A 25,555-nucleotide genomic window follows, 5' to 3' on the forward strand; every position below is an offset into this window, starting at 1 on the left:
TAAAGGAATTCAACATTTATTGCTTATAACGAAGAAGTTCAATCGAATGAATGAAATCCCCTCTTTGTTCACAACTGCTACTGTAACCACCACCGCCACCACCACCACCATCTTCCATATATTTTTAACAAGCTTACAAGCCAAACGTAACTATATTGTTAACTATGTGCAAAATACATAGAATTTCTTTTACATTCTGATATTTCACTTTTTTTTGTCTCAAAATTAGGGTTTGTTTTTCTTTCTTTTTTTTTTATTTAAAGATTTTTATTCTTTATTTATAACACAAACCGAGCTACATCTGGATAATGGGTAAGCGAGCAACAAGCTGCGCCGCTATCCCTTTTTGAATCGCAAAGCCTATTCTACTAAATATAAATCCTTGGTTCCCCGGGCTCTGCGAGTCACTGTAGACCACCTTCTGCACCCGCTCCAAGAAGCGAACCACCTCGGGAGCTAGAGATCCAAAAGTGTCGAAGGCAAATGGAATGAACACGTGCTGATTCTCCAAACACGCTGCCTCATGCTTAGCAACCTTCCTAGATTCCGCTCTCAAAACCGCTTGTCCTGGTACGAAGCCACTGTCTCTCAGCCCCATCAACGGGGACACCCCAGTGAGTTCAACACACGCATGCTTACCCCATGCCCAACCAAAACTCATTTACTTTGATTAATGGGTTGTTTGGTAGCCTCTTAATAAATCTATCAGGATGCTACATCCGAATCATTCATTATTAAGTGTGCTTGTTTCACCATAATGATACTTCTGAATCAATCAGCAAACCTCCTACCCGGTCTGTCGTAAGGTTTGTTTAGATAATTTTGGTGAACACGCGATTCATTGCAAAGAACTCCCTGGGTTCAAATATAGACATGATTTGGTCAGAGATGTCATTTGTGATGTGTTAAAACGGGCGGGAATCTCGGCAAGAAAAGAGGCTCCTGTGAATTTCTTGTCAGATCCACGTGAAGGAAGGTCTACTCTCCGACCAGCGGACATTCTTGTGTTTGGATGGGCGGGGGGAAGCATACTTGTGTGGACCTTACTGGGGTGTCCCCTCTTGTCGGGCTTAGGGACACCATGTTTGTTGCTAGGCATGCCGTGCTAAAGGCAGAAGTAGGAAAAATTGCTAAGCACAAGAAGGCGTGTGTGGAGAATCAACACGCCTTCATTCCTTTTGCTTTTGACACATTTGGGTCTCTTGCCCCCGATGCTGTTGTGTTTCTAAAAAGAGTTTAGCGGGTCGTGCACAGTAACTCATCGATGCCGAAGAACGATAACTTTGTTTTCAGTAGGATCGGTTTTGTCATTCAAAAGGGGGTGGCGGCGCAGCTTGTTGCCCGCTTACCTGCCTCTTTATTGTAATGGGAACTATTTTTAATATAATTTAATTTGCTTTAAAAAAATGGGACTATTAAACTTCAAAATGATGTAGAATGAAAGTTTTACACATTTATCAATTCACATGTATTCATAAATCATAACCATTAGTCCGCCACTCCCACTTACCACATCATCGACCCACCACCACTTTCTCCATCACCAATCATAACCACATTGGCATACTTAGCAATGACCCTTAATACTAATAGCTTAGAGTCTCTTAACAATTTAAACCTCTTATTCATTCAACATTTATACGCACAGATGTTACCAAACATTCCTTAATTTTTTTGAGTTTCAACTCCTTTGTTTATTTTAGTTCTTTACATCCCTTAATTATATAAATGTTCTTGGTACTAAATTGTAATTTGACTCATGGTCATTTGGGTGAAATAAGATGCTCAAAATTATGTACTTTTTATTGTAAGCCATAAAAGTCACCGTTGCATTGTAACGACAATTAAATAACAGAAGCGAATGGCGGTTTCGAGTTTAATCTAATTCTGTCTCAACACGACTTTGACCAAGTATTTGATATATCTTTCTTACTTCGTTGCTTTATCTTGCACCCTATATAGCTCGTCATTATTTTATTATGTCGAGAAGTGACACATTTAATTGATACTTTTTAATAACTTTTATTTGTTACTTTAAAAAAAAAATTGTAAATACAAACTTACGTATAATTTTTCTCCTTTTGTCAACATTTGATATAAAGTTTTATTGTATATATAATTGTATATATTCAAAATAAAGTGTTTCTATGTATCGTAAGTGTTTTCGTGTATGCTTGGATTCGCTAGCTTAGATGGAATACAATTACTCCCTTTACAACGGTGAAGAGTGTCGAATAGAGGTGGACAAAAGAACCAGTTAACCAAACTGACTCGAAAAACAAACCAGTTTAAAATCGATTATGTAGAAACCGGTTATCAATCATTGGTTCGGAACCGGTTAACCGAACCGAAACCGGCCAAAAACCGATCAAAACCCGAACCAAAACCGATAATAACCTGGTCAAGAAACCGGTTTCAACTCGAATCGAAACCGACCATAAACCGGTTTTGACCTTTTGTTGACCAAGCCAAACCGGTTTCAACCCAAACCGGTTTTGGATTTAAATCCGGTGCCGAGTAGTCTAAGCACGTAATATTTCGCGCAAATTTTCTGTGTACGTATACTCTTTTCGTATATTTTGTGTTTAGTTTTATTAGAATGAGAGTATTTTTGGTTTAGTTATCTTTTTTATTACTTGCATGTTTTGTTAAACCGAAATTTTAAAAAAATATACTCCCTCCGTCCCATAATAAGTGTCACGGTTTGAAAAACACAAAATTTAAGAAATTTTGAATGATTGCATTTGTTGTTTAACAAATGACTATAATGCCCTTGACAAATATAAAAAGACAAAATTTAAAAAGTTTGAATGATTGCATTTGTGTAAGGGTAAACTTGGAAATTAGTTAATAGATTTTAAAAGTAGACATTTGCAATGAGACAAACTAGAAAGGAAATGTGAACACTTTCAAATGGATGAAAGGAGTAAATAATTACCAACAAACAACTCTTTGATAGTCTCTCAGTAAAATGTGTCGGTATCATTTGCCGAGGAGCTATTACTGGTCCGTTGGTGATACCACTATAGCAACATAGGTAATTATCCGACTGTCGGTAAATACATTAATTACCCCAACCATGTTTTATTCACTTAATTATCTTATAAATCCTAAAAGAAGTTTACTGCTTTTTAATGTATTTCCATTTTTGCACAAAAATATCTCATTTTTGTTGAATTGCTTAATTAGTGGCTTTGTAAGGCCCTGACCGGTAGCCCTACTACCGTGTTGGATTTACTCATAAACGCAGTTCTAAATATCAGAGTTAATTAAAACATTCGCGGAATATAAAAGCTTTCATAACAAAACACATATTGTCTTAAAACATCATCTTGTCTTTCAAAATAACCGAAACATTAAACTTAAACGTCTTGAGTCTTCCGATGCCAGCCTCTTATTCAGTGCCACGTGTCTCCTCAAGTGAGCTGCCTCATCCTACTCACCTGCGTGCATACTAAAAGTCAGCTACGCTGAGTGAGTTCTAGTTAATCATACATTATACAATATACACAAACTTATATTCTTTCATTCATTCTTTCATACTTTCTTTTGTATTAACTTGCTTTCATATCTTACGTTATAAAGAGCATTACGCCCTACATTCCTCGAGTATTATTACGGCTCGGTACCCTCCTTCCTCGAGTATTATTAGGGCTCGGTACCCTCCTTCCTCGAGTATTATTAGGGCTCGGTACCCTCTTTCCTCGAATATTAGTAGGGTTCGGTTCCCTAGTTCTCGAATATTAGTAGGGTTCGATTCCCTCTTCGTTACCATACAACCATACATCATACCTCGAGTATTATTAGGGCCCGGTACCCTCTTCGTAACCATACAACCATCATTTCCTTCTTTTATTAACTTTATCACGTTCATACACATAAGCATACATATCATACTTACCTTATACATAGCGTTACAACCTGACAGTACGTGCAATATCCGAAGATCGTTCACGTACCATCAAGCCATCATTCATACATATCACATCATTCACATAAGGCATACACTTATCTCTTAGGATAAGCGTATTAACAAACATATTGAGTATGCACACAGCCCCGAAAACATAACACATAAATGGGGCTAGAAACTCACCTGAATCCTGTTACGCTCTCCGTTAATCGTTATTCCCTTCTTGAGCTGTGCACGGCTAACTGTATAATATTTACACGTATCAATTAACTACTACTACTCACATTGTATTTCTATCTTTATATAACCCACAATGAACGGGAGTCCGGGGGCAGCGCCCCTGGCAGCGGGGTCTAGGGGCGGCAGCCCCTAGCAGGGTCCAAGGGGCAGAGCCCCTGGCTGGGGTCGAGCTGCCAGGTCAGCTTGGAAAAATTTTATTTCTATTAACTGTCTTAACATTTTTCATTATGTTTTTAATTTATTTTCTAATTTGCTAACTCCAGCGAACTTATCATTAAGCGAACTTAACAATAAGCGAAGTTAGTGATCAGCGAAGTTAACCCTAGGCGAACATATGCCAGGCGAAGTTATCATGGGCGAACTATTCACCAGGCGAAGTTATCATGGGCGAACTTATCACCAGGCGAAGTTATCAGTTAGGCGAACTTGGCCTTAGGCGAAGTTATCAGCTAGGCGAACTTGGCCTTAAGGCGAAATTATCAGTTAAGCGAACTTGGCCTTAGGCGAAGTTATCAGCTAGGCGAAGTTGCTTGCAAGCGAACTTGCATGAAGGCGAAGTTATGGCTTGCAGGCGAAGTTGCCCAGCTGCCGTCTCTGTTCAAACTTAATCACCAAAATCACCCTTATTTCATCGAGAATTTCTTGGATATTACGTTAACTAACTCCGCGATCATTCCCATGGCCTAGTTCGGGTAAAACTTAGCCCGGAAAGACATAAAGTTTGGAGCTTTCGGCTTAAAACGTTTAATAACAAGTCGCCGTACATAGCCATAGGTTTGTCAAGTTCATTTCTAACATCAAGTTTGTTACTTTACATTTCGTTTAGACCCGATTTACTTTATGTTTAAGTTTCAAAGCTAACCGATCCTAAAAACGTAAACTTTAAGGTAAAAGGCATACCTTTATGCGTTCGGTGTGGTCGCGGTTTGCTTGGTTATCTCGTATCTAGCTCGTATATTGAAGGTCTAATAATGGTTGGCTTGATTTTGGACTCGAGTCCTGTTCTCTCTCTCTCGCGGCCGTGTATGGCGGTGTGTGGTGTATGTGTGTTTTGGAGTGTGTTAGAGAATAAGATGGAAATGAATGATGGTTTAGGGTTTAAGGTTGGTTTAGGGGATATTTATATCCCTTAAAGCCCATGGACCTAAGGCCCATTTCCTTTAATCCATCTTAATTAGTCCAAGTCCATGATCTTTTCCTCCTTAGACGTTAACTAGTAACATTAAACGCACGACAATTTAACGCAACATTCTCTATTTATTATTAGAATATTTAGGATGTTACAGGCTTGTGGACTGTGGTCAGGGCCGACCATAAGGTGTGGCCGGGTAGTCGACGGTCATAGGCCCGACACCCCGTAGGCTCGATTTTTTTTTTGTATATTATATGTATTTTTATGAAAACAATATGTATATTTAGTGTTAATTTAAATTCAATTACATAACAATTAGTTTGGTCTAGTGGTAAATGTGTAACATCCTACTTTTGGTTATTAATAAAATAAATTTCGTTTATTTTATAATGGGCGTTATCGGTTTAGATGAATAGAATATGAGTTGGGCTAGTGTTGGGTAAATGGATATGGGTTATGGACTTAGGTTATGAAAAGAAAGAAGGAAAGACCATGGGCTTAAGCCCATGATCCATAAATATATAAACCGTTAATACCCATTTAATTATTCATTTACACATATCCCTTACACCACCCAAAACATACACTTAAGATCTCTCTCTAGTTCTCTCCTTCTCTAGCCGAAACTAAGAAAGAATCCGAGCACCGACCCGAGGTAATGATAGTTTAATATTGTATGAGCTTAACCCGTTAGATATAGTCACGAAACGACGAGCCGACGCCGTTAAACCGTTTAAGTCACGAGATCCGGGTGGAATCGGGTATAAACCGAACCTATGATGAGCTTAGGGGTCACCCTAGCTCAGATCTAGATCGAACGGGATGAAAAACGGTGAAAAACGAGTTAAAACTCGTTTTTCCGATGTGTTCGCGGTTTTCCTGTGGCCTTCCGGCGGCGGCGCCGGAAAAGTTAATACGAGGATGTCAGGGAATGTTCTGACATTCCCCCAATATCATGCTAAGAATAGCTAGGATTTCCAGAATAAGATGCCATTCGTTTAATGAGAAATAAAAAGGAATATCGAAAATTCGAGTGGCTGAAGCTGAAGCAGCTACTTTCGAAGTAACAGAAAGAAAAGAAACGACTGGAGTGGGAGAGTTAGAGTCTAACCCTAGTTCGCTAAGGGTAACTAGCGAATTAGAAGTAATTCGCTAAGCTGATTCGTCTGTGGGAATGTAACGAATTAGCTTCAGTTCGTTAAGGGAAAAGATAGCGAATCACCCTTGATTCGCTATAGTTAAAAGATAACGAATTAGCCCCAATTCGTTATAGTCATTCGTTAAAGGAGATAACGAATCAGAAGGTCCAGTTTGCTACCTGGACTGGTTCGCTATATGGACTGGTTCGTTAGAGGGTCCAGTTCGTTACCATGACCAGTTCGCTAGGATAATCCAATTCGCTATGAACCAGTAACGAATTAGAAGTTTAACTGAATGACAGAATGGTCCCTGGACTTAGAAAAGAATAATTTAATTACAAAGAAGCCTTTGGACTTTTAAGTGGCAAATTAATTAATGATTTAAAATGCTAATGGAAAATGTGATAAGACAGTTAATAGAAATAAAATTTTTCCAAGCTGACCAGGTCAGCTCAACCCCAGCCAGGGGCTCTGCCCCTTGGACCCTGCTAGGGGCTGCCGCCCCTAGAACCCCGCTGCCAGGGGCGCTGCCCCCGGACCCCCGTTCGTCGAGGGTAATAATTAAACTAGAAAGACGATATGTGTAGTGATAGTTATTGATACGTATAATTATTATACAGTTAGTCGCGCACATCTAAAGAAGGGGATAACCGTAAACGGTGAACGCAACCGCCTTGAGGTGAGTTTCTAGCCCCACTTCCTTGTTATGTTTTCGGGGCTGTGTGCATACTCGATGTGATAGTTAATACACTTACCTTAAGTGGTAAGTGTATGCCTTGTATGAATTATGTATGATGATTGCTTGACGGTGTGTGAACGATCTTTGGATATTGCATGTACCTTCAGGTGGTAGTTAAAGATATGATTGATAAGTATGATGAAAGATATGATGTATGCATAATGTATGTATGTTATGTTGATGGTACGTGAACGCTCATCGGAGATTGCACGTATTGTCAAAGAAAGTATGTATGAACAGGTACGGTACAGTTGCAGGAAACAAAGGGACCAGACCCTAATAATATCTGTGATGGTAGGGACCAGACCCTAATAATATCTGTGATGTTGGGGACCAGACCCTTTATAATATCTGTGATGTTAGGGACCAGACCCTTATAATATCTGTGAGGTTATAGAGCGGAATGCTCTTTAAATAGGATGGATAGTTACGTATGAAAAGTAAGTATGAATAATGTACACCCCTTCGGGCACGTGTGCAAGTATGTGAACAGATTGTATGTTGTATGATTAACTAGAACTCACTCAGCGTAGCTGACTTTTAGTATGCACGCAGGTGAGTAGAATAAGGCAACTTGCTTGAGGGGAAGCACATGGCATGGAATTGAAGACACTGACATCTCAATGAAGTGTTATGTTATGATGATTAAAAGACAATGTTTTATGTTTTAAATAATTTGAATGCCCGTTAAAACAACAAAGTATGGTTTTGTAAGATGATGGTTTGAATGTTTTAATATTCCGCGAATGTTTTTATTAACTCTGATATTATGAACTGTGTTTATGAGTAAATCCAACGTCCAAATGTGAGGCACCGGTATGTTGGGTCAATTGTTGTTTGGCCCAAGTGTAAGGCCCAACACAAGAATTAGGTTTTATTATATTTAGTCATGTCTTGGCTAACAAGTTAGGGTTAGTCTATATAAACCGAGTTATGGTTAGACATTAGAGATTGTGGGTTTGGTGTAACCGAGTTAGGGTTCATCAAGAGTCAAACCGAGTTAGGGTTTGAGGGTTTGTAATCAGTTTTTAGAGTGATATTTTCTGATTAATATAAACGAGAGTTATTCGTTTAGTTTGTGTGTTGATTATCGATACGGGACTTGAATTGGTATCAGAGCCAAGTTCAAGAAATCGATAATTGGTCGGGGTGACCGGTGGCTTGAGGAGAAGCTATCATTCACGTATATCGGAACCGAGTAGGGTTTCCGGATCCGTGGTGTCGGTTCTGAAAAGTTGTCCGGGATTGATTGGTTTGTATCTGTTCCAACGTAGTGGAGCAAGAGTGTTTGACACCGTCAATGGCAGGTGACAAAGAAGATCCGATAATCCAACCCACAGCGAGTGGGGGGATATCGTTGCATGTTCCAAAGCTGAATGGAACTAATTACATCACATGGGCGATTGTGGTGGAGGCGATCTTGGATGATCAAGAGTTATGGAAAGTTGTTCAACCGAATGAGGGTGCGGTTATTGATGCGAAGAAAAATAAAACGACAAGGTCGTTTTTGTTCCAAGTTATGGAAGGTAATATTCTTCTTCAGGTTTCTCAATACAAGAATGCTCGAGAAATATGGGCGGCTTTGAAGGCACAGTTTGTTGGGGCCGAGCGAGTTCAAAAGGCTCGACTACTGACGTTGAAAAGTGAATTTGAGAAACTCAAGATGGTGGAAGACGAGACTGTTGATCAGTTTGCGGGAAAAATAACCAGTATTGTTTCAAAGGCAACGGGTCTTGGTCACGTATTCGAGCAAGATGTATTGGTGAAAAAGTTACTTGACACGGTTCCAGACAAATACTTCAACTTGGTAGCCTCAGTCGAGCAAACAGTTGATCTTGATAGTATGAGGTTTGAAGATGCTGTTGGAAGACTTAAGGCGTTTGAGGAACGTCTACGAGGGAGAGAACGCGCTTCAAATTCACAAGGTCAGTTACTTTTCAATCGCTCGGAAGGTAATTACAAAGGCAAGTCGTATGATCAGTTCGGTAGCCGAGGTAAGGGTTGGCCGAGTTCACAGGGTCGTGGAAAAGGCCGGGAAACCAGAGGTCAAGACCGAGAGGATGAGGATCAAGATGGTTGTGAAAACCGAGATGGTCAACATCGTGGGTCAAGGTATACGGGTCAAAGAAAGGATCATCAATGGAGAAGAAAGGATATGTCACAGGTTCAGTGTTTCCGTTGTGATGAGTTCGGTCACTTTGCGTCTTCGTGTCTGGAATGTATGAAGAAAAAGGAAGAATCTAATTTGAACAAAATTGATGATTTTGATCCAAGTTTATTTATGATAAAAGGTGATTAGAAAACGGTTTTTCTGAATGAAGATGGTGTGATTTCAAAGCGTTTCGAAACCGAGCCGATGGAGAAAGATGTTTGGTATCTCGACAACGGAGCATCTAATCACATGACGGGTAATAAATCGTATTTCTATGAATTGAATGAACGAGTCACCGGAACGGTGAAGTTCGGAGATGAATCTTGTATTGATATTCGGGGAAAAGGGTCGGTCTTAATTGAAGGAAAAACGGGGGAGCAACGTTTGTTGACCGATGTCTACTACATTCCGAGCCTACAGTGCAATATCATAAGTCTTGGTCAAGCAACGGAAGGTGGATGCGAGATTCACATGAAGCATGATTTGCTAACCATGAAAGATGATACAAGTAAGCTTTTGATGAAGGTGACAAGGACCAAGAATCGATTGTACAAGATTAGTCTCAAGATAACAAGTCTCGATAAACGAGCTATCATTGGAATGAAGAATTTTGCAGGTAGGGATCTTCAAAGTATTGGACTGAAAGAAGGCAAGCCGATTATGAGTCAGATTCCAATCAAAGATCCAAGTTCCAAAATTCAAAGCCCAAAGAAGAGTGTTCAAGAAACTAAACGTGTGGTCAAGAAAGTGATTCAAGCCCAAGGGAAGGCGTCTAATGATCAAACGAAGCAAGTGTGTCTTCTAGCCAAGTGGAGCCGAAAGATCATTACAAGAGATCATGAAAATCCTGGGGAGAATCAAGAGAACGATGACAAACGTGAAGTTGAAGACCTGCCAATTTCGAGTCGGAAATTAGGGGGTGAGTCAGGTGACTCGGGTACAACAATTGAGGGGGTGATTATTGGGTCAATTGTTGTTTGGCCCAAGTGTAAGGCCCAACATAAGAATTAGGTTTTATTATATTTAGTAATGTATTGACTAACAAGTTAGGGTTAGTCTATATAAACCGAGTTATGGTTAGAAATTAGAGATTGTGGGTTTGGTGTAACCGAGTTAGGGTTCATCAAGAGTCAAACCGAGTTAGGGTTTGAGGGTTTGTAATCAGTTTTTAGAGTGATATTTTCTGATTAATATAAACGAGAGTTATTCGTTTAGTTTGTGTGTTGATTATCGATACGGGGCTTGACGGTAACGGGGCCTTACAAAAGGGGTATTACTCTCAACCCTAAGGTTGTGTTGTGGGTTCTACTCTCTTTTGAGGCATGTTTAATCATATTTTTAAACAAAAGTTTTTTACACAACCCAGTTATTACCAAGTAACCCATATAAAAATTAATTGTTTAAACCTAACAAAATACTCCTTTTACTTAAGGCCAAAACAAAAATTTCGCCTTCAGCCCAAAATTTTTTTTGCTTTCTCGGAGCCGGCCCTGACTGTGGTTAACCTCCACCTATACAATTTAAATAATAACTTACATACCTGTATTAATAAAAACCTACCTACATAAATTGGAAGTGGCTCAATGGTAGAGCACTCACTTTACTAGTGAGATGTAGGGGGTTCAAACATCACTATCACCAATTTATATGAGAGATATGAGGGATGAACCTGGCTTGCCAGGATTCGAGTCCTGATCTCACCTAGTTTTACCGGCTCCTCGCTGTCGTGCCATTTGGCGGGCGTGGGGGTCGGGTTTTATCCGGTGAATCCCTCAATAGGTGGACCGCTAGGGGCTCCGTCCTTCCGGACTAGTAGCCGGATCGGGCTACTTTTAGCCAATGAGGGCCGCGTACGAAGTACCCGGCGTTACTTAGTTGGTCGTTAAAACAAATTAATTTATGAAACATAAAACAATCTCCACATGCAAAAATGGAAAGTGAAAGCACACATTACATCATGATGTGTGTCATGTCTCATTTCTTTTGATCACCTTGTCATGCATGGCCTATCTGGGATTCCTCAAACAGTAGAAAAAGTTTCTAAAGATAATATGAAAACGTGTAATAGAAATCAAAAGATAATAATATTAAAGGGTCCCTAATACTTTACAGCTCAACATGATTAATAAATAAAAAAAAGCTCACCAATCTGATCATCCACCACTTCTACGCAAGGTTCCTTAGCCTGGTCACCTAATATTATTATCATTATGAGTTCATTACCAAACCTATTAAAGCTGGACCGTTAATGTTTCATCTCATGTCAATTCATAGACAGAATTTGTGTTATCTTACTTTATTCTGTGTGTCATGTCTAACCACTAGTAATCATGCATGAGACTTTGATGACTCATACAGCTTAAAGTTTTTATGTTTGACAATCTTTATATGACTCTCTCTCTCTATATATATATCATTATCATTCAATACACATTATAGGAACAACTCAATTAGCATTTAGCAATCTGTCAAAACATGGATCCCAGATGCTTAAAACATGTTACTGGAATTCCGATCACATCGTCGAAGGGGCTACTGTTGTCTAAACCATATCAACCTCATTACGCTCTTTCTACCGCAGCTTCCAAGATCAATGGGTTAGAAAGGGAAAATAGTTTTGCAGTCTGGATTAAAAATTATGGTAATTAGTCATACAAAAGTTACATATAGGCTATATAGCTAGTGTTTTTTAACATATATATATCTGATGTTGTTATTATTTTTGTGATATGCAGTGAGTCTAGGACCTAAACTGATAGAAATCATGAAACTTAAGTTGAGTTATGGTGCAAAAATCATTCAATTTGGAAGTCAAGATAAAATATTCAGGAAAAACTTTAGTACCAAAGACAAAGAGAAAGTGTTGCAGGCTTCTCAATGTTACTTATATACTACAGCAGGTGCAATTGCAGGATTTCTTTTTGTGTCTACAGAAAGGGTTGCATTCTGCAGTCAAAAGCCCATCAAAACATATTCCACAACAGGCAAACTGCTAAAGTTCCAATACAAGGTAAGGGGCTTGAAAAGTTGAAAATATATATCCTTATTTAGCGCGTGCGCGTGTGAGATATGCTAATTGATCTAATTTAATGTGTAGGTTTCAATCCCGTTAGAAAAGATTGATGGAGTAAATAAGAGTCGGAACATGAAGAGACCATCGAATAACTACATGGAGTTAGTGACGGTGGATGACTTCAACTTCTGGTTTATGGGGTTTATAAATTATAAGAAAACATTGAGAAACCTTCATCATGCAATCACTCATGTCTGCGTAAACAGTTGATGATGAATGTTGCTCATTTGGTCAGATGTTAAGGTGTTATTTAAATGTAAAAAGTCTTATAAAAGCCATAACTTATGTTTTTTTCTTGGAAAGAATTGAGATTACATTGATTACGGACTACAAGAGGATCTACAACACTAGATAGCTGTTCCAATACCGAGTCGATATGAACACAAATGATAACACGCACACAATTTACTAGATAGTTTCCAATATTATTAATCAGGAAAATATAACTCAAGAAACATCGATTACAATTCTCATACGTACATAATCCTAGACTTGATCAAGTATTTATAACGCTAATGCAACTTAGCTAACAAGTAATTTCATTAACCATAGCTTAGTTATTAAGAAAACCGCTTAAGCCCACAACCAACTACTACCGGCCCACCCCCTTGTGTACCGATTCAAGAATTTTGACAACAATCACCCCCTAATATATGAATCAAATTTGGTGGGTGTTCAACTCCAAGCTTGCAACTTTGTCTTGGTTCTCTTTAGGCTCTTCTTGATCTCTTGTAGTATACTTTGGGCTCTACTTAGCTTGAATAAACACATGCTTCTTGCGATCATTACACGTCCTTCCTTGGGCTTGAATCCCTTGCTTGACCTCTCCTGAATGAATTCTTGAACATTCTTCTTTGGACTTTAAATTTTGGATTTAATAGTTGAACTTGGATCTTTGAGCCGATTCTGGCTCGCACTTGGCTTATTTTTGTCAATCTAACTCTATGTAGATCCCAACCTGCAAAATTCTTAATTCCAATCATGATTGCTTGTGGATCGGGACTTGCTATCTTGAAGCTAATATAGTACATTTGGCTCTTGGTCTTTACCACCTTCATCATAAGCTTACCTACATCATAATGAATGGTGTGTTTCATGTAAATGACGCATCCATCTTCCGTTGCTTGACCAAAACTTATGATGTTGCTTTGTAGATTTAGCATGTAGTAAACGTTGGTCATTGTGTTATCCCCCCGTTTTTCTTCAAGTAAAGACCCCTTTCCTCACATGTCAATACAAGTTCCAGCTCCGAACTTCTCCGTTCCCATGATCAGTTCATTAAGTTCAAAGAAATACTTTTAATTACTTGTTATTTGCAATTCGATGCTCCGTTGTCAAGATACCAAATTCCTTTTTCCATTGACTCGGTTTCGAAACGTTTTGGAATCACCCATTCTTCATTAAGTAAAACAATTTCCTAATCTCATCTCATCATGACTAATCCACGTGATCATCTGTTTATGCTAAGTTAGCTTATTCTTGTTTCTTCATACGTTCCAGTCACATCAACACAAAGTGACTGAATTTATCACAACGATGACATTGAATCTGTGATATATCCTTCTTTCCCCTTCGGTGTCCATTGGTTCTCCTTTGAGGCTTTGACCCATGATCTTGACCAACTCGGTTTTGACCTCCAACTTTGTCCCAACCTCACCCCTTGTACACATTACAATAGTACTATCTACTTTTAGAAAAGGGCTTGTTTTTAGTAAAAATTAGGTTACCTTAGTTATCATCATTAGTTTCTTTATCCGTTATTCGTGTTCTTTTAGATACCCCAAACATCTTCAAACCCAATAATTTTAGACACGGCAAATCCACCTTGTGTGACTGAACAAGGAGATAAAAGATTGGAGTGACCAAAGGGCTTATAGCCCAACGATATCAAGTTGCAAAAATAAGTTGTTCCCAAAGGTGAGGGTTCAACTCTCATATAGGCAAAGAGTGTTAAAAGGAATAGGGTTACGCGTCTCATATCTACCATTAGACTAAAAATAAAAGACATTTTCGAACATACAAACTTAGCTTTTGATTTTTTTCCCCTCTAACAAATTAAGCCCAATAACCACACACATTTACCCATTTCTCTTCATCCAATATCCATGCCTTTTCTTCTCTTTTTCTTTATTTAGTTTTTTAAACACTTTAAAATTCAAATTACTTTATTATTCTGTAATTAGCTATATTTCTTAAGTTTGTTAATGCACCACTTTAGATTAGCTATTAACTTTATCGATCAACTTTCATGCATGATACAAATTGAAATCACCTTAAAAGACTCGTATTAAGTTACAAACCAAATAAAAAGCACTAGATTTGCATTTAAAAACATAGAATATTTTGGTAACATGACAATAAACATTTTTAACAGACGTACAAGCAAACATCGATAAATTTTGATCAGTTGAAAAAAGTGTTCGGGTTTCTCATCAATGTGATACTCACTTTCATTAATATATACACCTTTCATCTTGCGCTCTCGATGTGTATCTCCAAGATACAACAGCAAGTATCAATAACATGACCGGATTATATATGTAGGCGAACAAAATAGTGTCTTTACTGTAGCTATCAATATTATTAGCCGAAGACACAATTTTGATGTAACTTATAAATTGTGTGCGTTGAACTACTTTACCTTCACAATATAGACATTAAATGACATATTGTTCTTTAATATCCAAAAAGCAATAAAGATAAAATGATCAACACTTTCGGTTGATATCAAAAGTTGGAATAGAAAACAATATCAAGAGCTAAGGAAGATAATATATAAAATGGATTCTTTGTGACACATAGGGAGCAAATCTTACATGATGTGTATCATGTCTTTTCAAAAGGGGTGGCGGCGCAACTTGTTGCCCGCTTACCTGCCTCTTTATTGTAATTGGATCATTTTCTCTTTTATTTTTACAAATCATGACATGGCAATATGGGATTCTATGAACAGTTGAAAAGGTTTCATAAGATCTAATGACATGTAAAGCTTCCTTTACCACTAGTTGAGAGTCCAATCTGATTAATCAAGATATCATCACTTTTATTTCAGGTTCCTTAGCTTGGTTAGCTCATTTCCATGTACTATCATAGTCCCATCTAGCGCTTTAGTTAATTCGATTGACCTTGTATGTGACTTGAACCTATACCTTGAAGTCCATTGTTCATGAGTTTTGATATCTAGAAATTGATAAAGATGGCATACGTTAACGAGTTTTTGCTGGACGAGTCATCTATGTGTCATCTTTAGTGGAGGTTTGAACGCTGGGGCATAAAGTAAAGCCTGATTGAATTGATTAACTTGCCTACATTAGTTTACAGGTTAGCACAATTGAGAAGGTTAGTATTTTACTTTTGTACTTGGCCACTTTTCCATTAGTTATAAATATTGGTCCAATGGTCCTTCAGATAAGGTCTATAAATTTGAATATTTTTAAGTCATGCTGTCTATATATTCCTTTCATAGCTGGTTGTGGGTAGAATTAGGATAAAAGCATATTGTAATCGACATGGAAACAAATCACATGCAATGACATGGGCAAAAAAAAAAAAAAAAAAAAAACAAAAATGAAAGTGGTGGCACCCTTTATATCTCTTCATCAGATTTTCACGTGTACACAATATTTCCCCAAATTATTAGTTGGTTTCAAAAGAGAACGAGTTTGAGATATCTATTTCGACGCTGAGCAGAAATGAAACTTTGCTGAGTTCTACATATATGTATTTACCTATAGACTAAACTATTAAACTGCAAGTTTTTGACACCCTCTTATGACATTTTTAGATTTTCCTAAAATGTAGAAGAACCAACTTCCTTAAGAAAAAAGTTTTGGTAAAATAATAGTCTTATAATGTAACAGAACCCAGTTTCTTTTACCATGGAAACGAACTCTTATTACCCCTGATGATACATTGATACTGACACGCGTGTAGTAGTGTCCAATATGATTGTAGTTTGCACACTACTGCCAGAGTGCCAGGTGGTCGGTGCCACTTGGAACTCCCACTTGATATTGAATTCATGGAGGTTTCTAGGTACTTTACACCTCCTAGCTTGTGAATTCTCATTTTGTTTACAAGTAAATCCAGCTTACCTAAATAATATGATAACACTAAAATCACCATACAAATAGCACATGGTGATTTTCAAATAGGCCTAGAAGTGATAAAGTAAAGCATCGGGTTCTGCCAAAGAAATCGTTCCTGTTACATTTTGTTTTCAAGTCCTGAATCGGTAGTACAAGAAACATGAATTGGCCAAATCTTCACAATAACCTAAAAATATAACTCAGAAAAATTGATTGCAATGTTAAACCATGACTTGGTGTGTGTGTGGTTGCATATATATATATATATATAGACTAACTTATAGGCTCGTTAGACTATGATTATAGCAAGAAACTAGGACTCCTTATAACCAACTTGCTTGGACTCCAAGTACTTGACACCAGCTTGTGGTAAAAGTAATTGCTAATTAATATAAACTAGTAAAATTACCCGCGCAATGCAGCGGGCTCAAAGATGACTTCTTTTAAGAGATTAAGATACCATACATATATAATTTGCTGTCTCCATTATCTAATTGCTTTTCTCCTTTACATGCTTAAAAGTAAAAGTAACAAAAAAAATAGTTAGAAACAACACAAACTTAGTGAAAGGACACTTTTCTTGTGTCACTTACTAACCGCACAATTATTAATACATAAAAGACCACTCCATGTATCAGTCTGGACATGATAATCCTTTGGTGGGTGTCCCAAATCCCAATCCAAATCTTAGTGAAAAACAACCTGCATAAACACCATATAAATAAAGTTACCCAAATACATAGCATTAATTAGTCAAGAAGAAACATCAAAGTTACCCAAATCAAGCTCTGTGATCAACTATTGATGCAAAAACAAATCAACAAAAACCCCCCAATTGATGATTACACAGGAATAGCATACAACTAACCAAGAGGAGCTGTATACTAACCGATTGAGAAGCAAAGTCAAGAAAACGACTTCGGAAAAAGCAAAAAAGCTAACATGAATATTGTATATAGTAAGAAATAATGTTAGATCGTATAACATAAATATTGCTCTTCCTCATGATTAAAGAAACTGTGGCAAATCTTTTAACAACTTAAGATGACGACTTAATTGATAAAGTTAGTGTCTGAATGTGGGCCTAAGTAATTAATTGAATCTAGTCGACAATAATCGTAGGAAAAATCTTCAATTAAAAAAATTGATTCAAAAAACCTGAACATTACCTTAACCACCGTGGAATCCAAATGTTAGGGTTAGAGAAGACTTTAGGAGAAGAAGACTAATAATAATTTCTGGATGGTTCATTCATACGTAAGGTTAGGGTTATATAGTCCCATAACCATAAATAGTTCCATACATAAAAGGAAATAACAATCAATTCAAATATTAAATAAAAATAATAATACGAAACGTATCAAGACTCTCTCCTTAGCCACTTTTGCCCTCAAGAAGTGGGTCCAAGTCTGGAAAACACAGCTTAAGATCTTCTAAGAACTCCCATGTTGCATCTTGGGTTGCCTGACCGTGCCAATGTACCAACACTTTCATAGCAGCCCTGTGACCCCTCTTAACCAATTTTCGATCCAACACCGCCTGCGGTTTTAGTATGAAATGAGCATCCGTCGGAAAGGGAATAATTTTAGTAGGCGGCCCAACCGGTCCTTTGAGCAACGAGACATGGAAGACCGGATGGATGTGTGATTCCTCTGGCAAGTCTAACTTATACGCGACCTGACCCACCTTTTCGATGATTAAAAATGGCCCAAAATATTTCGGAGTAAGCTTCGAGTGTTTGTGAACCTGTAACGAGTTTTGCATATATGGCTGAAGCTTAAGGTAGACCCACGAACCTGGTTCAAAACTCCTTTCCGAACGGTGTTTATCCGCTTGCTGTTTCATGCGGTTTTGAGCTTTCACGAGTGATTGCTTCAACACCTTCAGTGCACCTTCTCGATCCTTCATCATTTCATCAACATCTTTATTCACCACATCCTTAGGAATATAAGGGATGTGCAAGGGAAGGCGGTCCTGTAAAGAGCCTCAAATGGAGATCGCTCCAAAGAAGAATGGAATGTGGTATTATACCACCATTCAGCTAACGCCACCCACTTGACCCATGTGTGCGGCCTTTCCATTACCATACACCGTAAGTACCCCTCCAAACACCGATTCACTACATCCGTTTGGCCGTCGATTTGAGGGTGGTAAGCCGTAGACAAGTTAGCTTCCACTCCTTGAAGGTGTAAGAACTCGGTCCAAAAAGAGCTTAGAAACCCCGGGTCCCGGTCCGAGATGATCGAATTTGGGCACCCATGCAGCTTATATACGTTGTCTAAAAAAACTTGAGCGACATCCTTAGCAGAAAACGGATGTCCCAAAGTCATAAAGTGACCATATTTTGTGAGCCGATCGACCACTACAAAGATGGTATCCTTTCCTTTAACCTTCGGTAGCCCACCAATAAAATCCATTGATATATCAGAAAAAACCATATCCGGAATCGGTAACGGTTGTAGCAACCCCGGTGATGCTACGTTTTCGTGTTTGGCACGCATACACACATCGCACTCCCTCAATACCCGTCGCACCACCTTTGTGATTCCCTTCCAATAAAACAAACCTTTAACCCGCTGGGTAGTAGCTCGAACCCCCGAATGACCCAAATAGGAGATTCGTGACATAGTTTCACTATCTCTTCACGTAACTTTAGGACGTTACCTACCACAATGCAATTTTCCTTAGATAACCATTTCCCATTCCAAGTAAATTTGGTTACCCCACCTCCTGTAGTAACTTCCCTCACAATATGTTGTACATCTATGTCAGCTTGTTGGCTTTCCACCACCTTTTGCAAGAGTAAAGGTTCAACTTGTGAAACTGCTGTAACAAATAGGTCTACTCCCGTCACTCGGGATAGGGCATCCGCAGCCAAGTTTTCCCTCCCTTTCTTATATTCAATACAATAATCATACCCCATTAACTTGGCGAGCCACTTATGTTGCAACGGAGTAGTCAATTTTTGCGCTAGGAGGTTCTTGAGGCTACATCGATCGGTGCGGATAAGGAAGGGACCTGTGATAACGTAATAGTGCCACTGCTTAACTGCCATCATGATTGCCAACAACTCTTTTTCATAGACCGAAAGTGCATTTTGCCTTGGTGATAAAGCTCGGCTCAAAAAAGAAACCGGGTGGCGTTCTTGCATTAACACCGCCCCCACTCCTCCCGGAGAAGCATCCGTCTCGATCACGAATTGTTTGGTTGGGTCTGGTAATGCTAAAACCGGGGCCGAAGAGAGTGCCCTCTTGAGTCGCTCAAATGCAGCTCAAATGCATCTTGGGCCTCGGGACTCCACCCAAATGCGTCCTTTTTCAACAGATCCGTTAGAGGTTTTGCAATCATTCCAAAGGACCGAATAAACCGTAGGTAGTACTCGGTCAGCCCCAAAAACCCCGTAGCTGTTTAATTGTTTTAGAACTTGGCCACTGTTGTACCACTTCGACCTTTCCCGGGTCTGTCTTCACCCCTTCTTTTGAAATAATATGGCCCAAATACTCCACTGCCCAGCCCCCAAACACGCATTTAGATTCTTTAGCAAACAACTTGTTCTCTTGCATTATGGAAAGGACTCGTTCCAAGTGTTGAATGTGATCTTGTCGAGTGCGACTGTATACGAGAATGTCATCAAAAAATACCAATACTCCTTTCCTCAACATAGGTTTAAAAACATGGTTCATGAGAGCTTGAAAGGTAGCCAACGCATTGGTGAGCCCAAACGGCATGACAAGGAACTCGTAGTGACCCTCGTGGGTTCGGAACGCCGTTTTATGCACATCTTCGGTCGCCATTCGGACTTGGTGGTAACCGGATCTTAAGTCCAGTTTAGAGAAAAAATATGCACCGCCCAATTCATCCAAGAGTTCCTCAATCAACGGAATCGGAAACTTATCTTTTAACGTTGCTTCATTAAGACGCCGGTAATCCATACACATCCGCCGGTAATCCATACACATCCGCGAACGAACTTTGGCTATTTCGGATGATACCTGATTCTAGCAATTCCCGGGTGGTTTTTTCTATTACATCTTTTTGCACGGCCGGGTAACGATAGGGTCTTTGGCTGATGGGTTTCGTTCCCTCCTTTAGCACAATTTTATGATCAAAAGGCCGCTCTGGCAGAAGACCCGAAGGTACCTGAAAAACACCCTGAAACTGCGCGATTAGTGACTTCCATGATAGCGAGTCATGTGGTTTATCTGGAATATCAACCACTCTAGATTGGTAATTATTTCCTGCTTCCGTGTTAGATAAGTGCAAACTAAACAATTGCACGTCCCCCTCCTTCAAGTGTTTGTTCACATACTCCACCATTTTCTCAACTGAGAATAAGTTGTTTTGGAGACCTTTAAGCTCATATTGTTTTCCCTTTATTGCGAATTTCATTGTCATCCTCTGGAAATTCCACAGGATGTCATGCAAGGGTAGGAGCCATTGCACTCCCAATATCATGTCGTAACTCTCAAGCGGTAATAAAAGTACGTCCGTTTTGAACCAATTACCTTGCATATTCCACTGGAAATCGTGACATGCCTCGGTACTTGTGAGTCTTTTACCATCAGCAACACCCACATTGAGTGGTGTTATTGGCTGTATATCACACTGCAATTTCTTTGCTACTTTAATCTTAAGGAAATTGTGGGTTGACCCGGAATCAACGAGTATGTGAAGTTGCCAATTACCTACGGATCCGAGGACTCGCATGGTTGAATACGATGGAATACCTGTCAATGCATGAATTGATATCTGGGGATCTTCCTCCTCGTCTTCAATCACCCCTTCTGGCCCCTCCCCATCATCTTCCTCCGCTTCAATGATGTACAACTGTTTGCGAGGGCGTGCACACGTGTGGCCCAGTACAAATTTCTCCGTGCACCAAAAACATTCGCCCTTCGCGCGCTTTTGTTCCAACTCCTTACTTGTAAGGTGACGGGGACCGTTCACCGGTTTCGTCGCTAGGCCGGCTGGTCGGTTGGGTGTGGGTAAAAGTGGTAGTTTGGTGGCATTGGTGGGTGGTGTGATACGCGAATTGTTGTTGATCTTCGTGTTTCCTGCATTCCACTTTCCTTTATTAAGTTGTTCCTCCAAATTTTCGTTGTTTAATGCTTGGGTCTTAGCCAACCTATATGCCTCATGCAACGTGCGTGGTTTAAACATCTTAACCGGTCCCTCAATTTCTGTTTTTAGAGCCTTAAGATAGAGACTCACGGCTTGTGTTTCACTCAACGTAACCTTGTTCAATAATGAATCAAAAGCAGTGTTGAGATCCTGTAACGAACCCGTTTGATTGAGGGAAGCTATTTCTTCCAATGGATCCTCAAACAAGGCGGAGGAAAAACGAGCTGAAATAGATCTTACATAATCGTCCCATGGAACTTCAGAGACAGTAGCATTCCGTGTTTTCAGGAAGGCCCTGTGCCATTGGAGTGCATCCCCCTCTAAGTGGACAGCCGCACACCTGAGTTTAGTCTCATCCGGAGTTTCATCCAACGCGAAAAAGTGCTCGCAACGGTAGACCCAACCCTCCACGTCTTCACCTGAGAACTTAGGAAATTCGACCTTTCCGATTCGCAAGGGCTTGGCACCCCGTGATTCCATTCCACCACCCGGAAACGACGAACTGAATGTAGACCCGCCGCCACTTGACTGCCCGAGTTATCCCGTACCGCCTTTAAGATTTCCTCTTGTTGTTTGGATGATTGTTCCTGTTGCTTCATTAGGGCTGATAAGGTCACTTGGATGTCGGTGATTGCTTTCTCATGAGTCTTGAGAGTGTTGTCAATATCTTGGTTGCGTGTGTTTGTCATGATAGTGAGGTATTCCGACAGGAGATCGGAACGGCTCTGATACCCTTGTTAGGGTTAGAGAAAACTTTAGGAGAAGAAGACTAATAATAATTTCTGGATGGTTCATTCATACGTAAGGTTAGGGTTATATAGTCCCATAACCATAAATAGTTCCATACATAAAAGGAAATAACAATCAATTCAAATATTAAATAAAAATAATAAATACGAAACGTATCACCAAAACTCGAGTTGTCCATCACTTGAGGGATGCCAGTAAAGCCATTTACAGCCGACCAAACCCTAACCTGAAATACCATCCTCCCCTTTGAATCAGAGGAGAACATACAATCGACTAAAATTAAAGATAAAAAGGAGGTTAAAAGTATACGAAATCGCATAGGGACACTGGATTTTTCAGATCACATATTTGATGTGTGGTTGGGTGAAGGAAGGTCAATGCGTGAAAGAACGGGTTTGCTGACGAAGTCTCCACGCCATCAAACCATGGAAAGCGTCGTTTCCGTCGAGCACCGCCGCCGCTATCATCGCCATCGATTGCAATGAAAGTGAATAGCAAGGTCCATAATAATATCAAACAAAAAAGTAAAAAAAGCAAGGTGCAGGAAATTGAAGGGTTGTTTATGTGAATGAACTAAATTATGGTAACTGTCAATGTTGGAAGTCGTGTGAGGATGCAACGTGTAAAATGATAAGTGGATGATGTTATGAATAGTTAAATTTTGTGTGATAACCGCAATCTGTCTTTTAATATATATATAATAACCAACAATTGTTATAGTCTAACTAAAACATGTAGTTAACCAACTATGACCGACTTGTCAACTTTGGTTCTTTCACATTCACCGATTTGTGAATACGGTACCTATTACCAACTTTGATAAGGTGACGTGGTGAAAACAGATGAAAAGATCAAACATAGAAAAAGATTTGCTTCAGTACAACAACAATGGTTAAACAGTGGGATGAGTGGTTGACTGATGATGCGTATGCATTGTTGATATTTAAGCCTTCAATGGTATACACCACTTGTTTGTTGGAGCTGTTGGGAATTCCTTAGTTGATTGTGGCTAGAAGCATGGAGCGGCTAGGACACTTGATTGCTTGGTGTGCAAGTAATTAATCAATAAACAATAATAATTAATTAGTTTGTGGATAATTATCTTAGAATCCTAATCGAGTTATCTAGGATATGTGTTAGATAATTATTGTGGAATTAGTTAATTAAGTCCTAGTTACAGTAAAACGTTTACAATTAAGTTTGCTATATATACCTTGTTTTGGGTAGGAGTAGCCTAATAAAGTTTTATTTAGACTCATATTTCATGATTAATAAACGAGTTTGGGTGTTAGCCAAATACGAGTATACCAATTCTTAACGTGAGGAGCTTGAATTCACAAGTCATAATGGTTTCTTGATCCCACTATGACATATTCTTGTATAGATGAAAATTTACATGGATTTGACTAGTACTAATATACCACACTAATTTACATATTGTGACTGATTCTCTGAAGCAGAAATCTTAAAGTTTTCTTAAAATTAGGAAATCCCAAAAACCAGAAGCTGAAATCGTCCACTGTCACAAGCTCGGCATACTTGCTCGATGGCCTCTTCGTGTTCACACTCTCTCCTACTCCTTTAATCTTTTCTAACGGGATCGACACCTACACATTTAACAGTTGTGCATTCAACACACTATTGTAGAGAAGAAAAAAAAGATATGCAAATATGCATTAAACACCATTGATTTACCTTGTATTGGAACTTTAGCACCTCTCCTGCTGCAGTATATGTTTTGAAAGACTTATCACTACAGAATCCAACCCTTTCTGCACTGATGAAGAGGACACCTGAAATTGCACCAGCTGTAGTGTATATGGAACATCGGGTCGCATGCAACAAATCTCAGTGTCTCGGGTACTGAAATTTTTACCCAAGATTCTTCCTGGACGGCCGAGTGGTAGGATTTTGGCACCATATCTCAACTTCTGCCTCACAGTTTCTAGTAGTTTGTGTCCTAATCTCCCTGCAGTTCAAAAATAAACACGATATTGAATTGAAAGATGATATAGCTAGAACAGTTTAATCATTAATGTATCCAAGTGAACACTTACCATGACTTTGATTGGAGATTGCAAGACTATCTTTTGTTTCCATGCTATTGATTTTTGAAGAAGATGAAAGAGTGTAAAGGGTTTGACAAGATTTAGACAAAAGTAGTCCCCTTGATACAATAGGGGCAGCCATCGCCCTGCTCGAGAGTCCGTTATCCATATTTTGATCTTCGATCGTTGAATCTGGCTGTGCTTAATCTTGAACTTGTTGGCTAATGTCATCTGAATCATGATATATATATACAAGGTGATAAAGTTGTCATAAACTACCAACTTGCAGTTGGATGAGCCATCTATGTGTCATGCTTGTTGGTGGTTAGCATGTGAGAGCTTGAAAAGCCTGATTAATTGGGTTGAATATATATTCACCCCTTTTGACTTGTGAGCTCAATTTGTAATACCGGTACCTTATTTCGTTTAATCAGACTGACATGTAAAGTTGTCAAAATAATTTAGGTTTTAATTCTAGAATCCTAGTTCATGGTTATAAATTATTTACATGGGATCCTCTTGAGGTTTAGCACACAAAATATACCATGTATGCCATGTCATGATGATTCTGCATATACCCTTTTGGTCCTATAAAGAAAAGGAGAAGATAAAAACAATATCAAAATTTTAATGGTCTAAAAAAAGGTGTACTATTGGACCACAATAAGAATTAATACAGATGATTTCATGTAACAATGTACTAAATTTTTTAGGGAGCAAGTCTAACATCATGATGTGTATCATATATGTCTCTCTCATTTTTATCTTTTCAAATCATGACATGTGGCAATATGGGATTCTATGAACAGTTGAAAAAGTTTCATAAGATTTGATGACTTGTAAAGCTTCCTTTACCACTAGTTTAGAGCCCAATCTGATTAATCAAGATAAAGCCAACATCATTACTTTTCTTTCAGGTTCCTTAGCCTGGTTAGCTAGCTTCCATTTGAGTTGTTGCCATGTAGACTATTAAAGTCCGGTATAGTGCCTTAATTAATTTGATCGACCTCGTATGTCACTTGAGACCAGCTACGTATTTGTTGTATAAATGGTAAACCTTGTGTGAAGGAACTCATACCTTGATATCCAAAGGTTGATAAAGATGGCATAAGTTAACGAGTTTTGGACGAGTCATCTATGTGTCATCATTTGGTGGTCGG

The 25,555-nt window shown here is 38.9% G+C and overlaps 2 protein-coding genes and 1 pseudogene across 3 annotated transcripts; 1 reads left to right on the plus strand and 2 right to left on the minus strand.

Annotated features, from left to right (window-relative positions):
* The first annotated feature begins 11,725 nt into the window (after positions 1 to 11,725).
* On the plus strand, positions 11,726 to 12,710 carry LOC143539794 (GEM-like protein 7). The gene is made up of 3 exons (XM_077033008.1): positions 11,726 to 11,956; positions 12,051 to 12,325; positions 12,413 to 12,710. Exons 1-3 carry the CDS (start codon positions 11,791 to 11,793, stop codon positions 12,596 to 12,598), a joined length of 627 nt encoding a protein of 208 aa, XP_076889123.1. The 5' UTR covers positions 11,726 to 11,790; the 3' UTR covers positions 12,599 to 12,710.
* A 7,678-nt stretch (positions 12,711 to 20,388) lies between these two features.
* On the minus strand, positions 20,389 to 22,077 carry LOC143541176 (uncharacterized). The gene has a single exon (XM_077034066.1). The coding sequence runs from the start codon at positions 22,075 to 22,077 to the stop codon at positions 20,389 to 20,391; it is 1,689 nt and encodes a 562-aa protein (XP_076890181.1).
* Positions 22,078 to 23,658: 1,581 nt separating this feature from the next.
* On the minus strand, positions 23,659 to 24,911 carry LOC143542338 (GEM-like protein 7; annotated as a pseudogene). The gene is made up of 3 exons (XR_013136884.1): positions 24,405 to 24,911; positions 24,043 to 24,316; positions 23,659 to 23,954 (listed from the first exon to the last, which is right to left on the minus strand). The product of XR_013136884.1 is annotated as a GEM-like protein 7 (transcript).
* Between the last annotated feature and the right edge of the window lie 644 nt (positions 24,912 to 25,555).

This window comes from Bidens hawaiensis, unplaced genomic scaffold (assembly GCF_021521415.1).
Source record: "Bidens hawaiensis isolate Kalapana, Puna unplaced genomic scaffold, B.hawaiensis_p1.1 tig00000820_1, whole genome shotgun sequence".
Lineage (NCBI taxonomy): Eukaryota > Viridiplantae > Streptophyta > Magnoliopsida > Asterales > Asteraceae > Bidens > Bidens hawaiensis.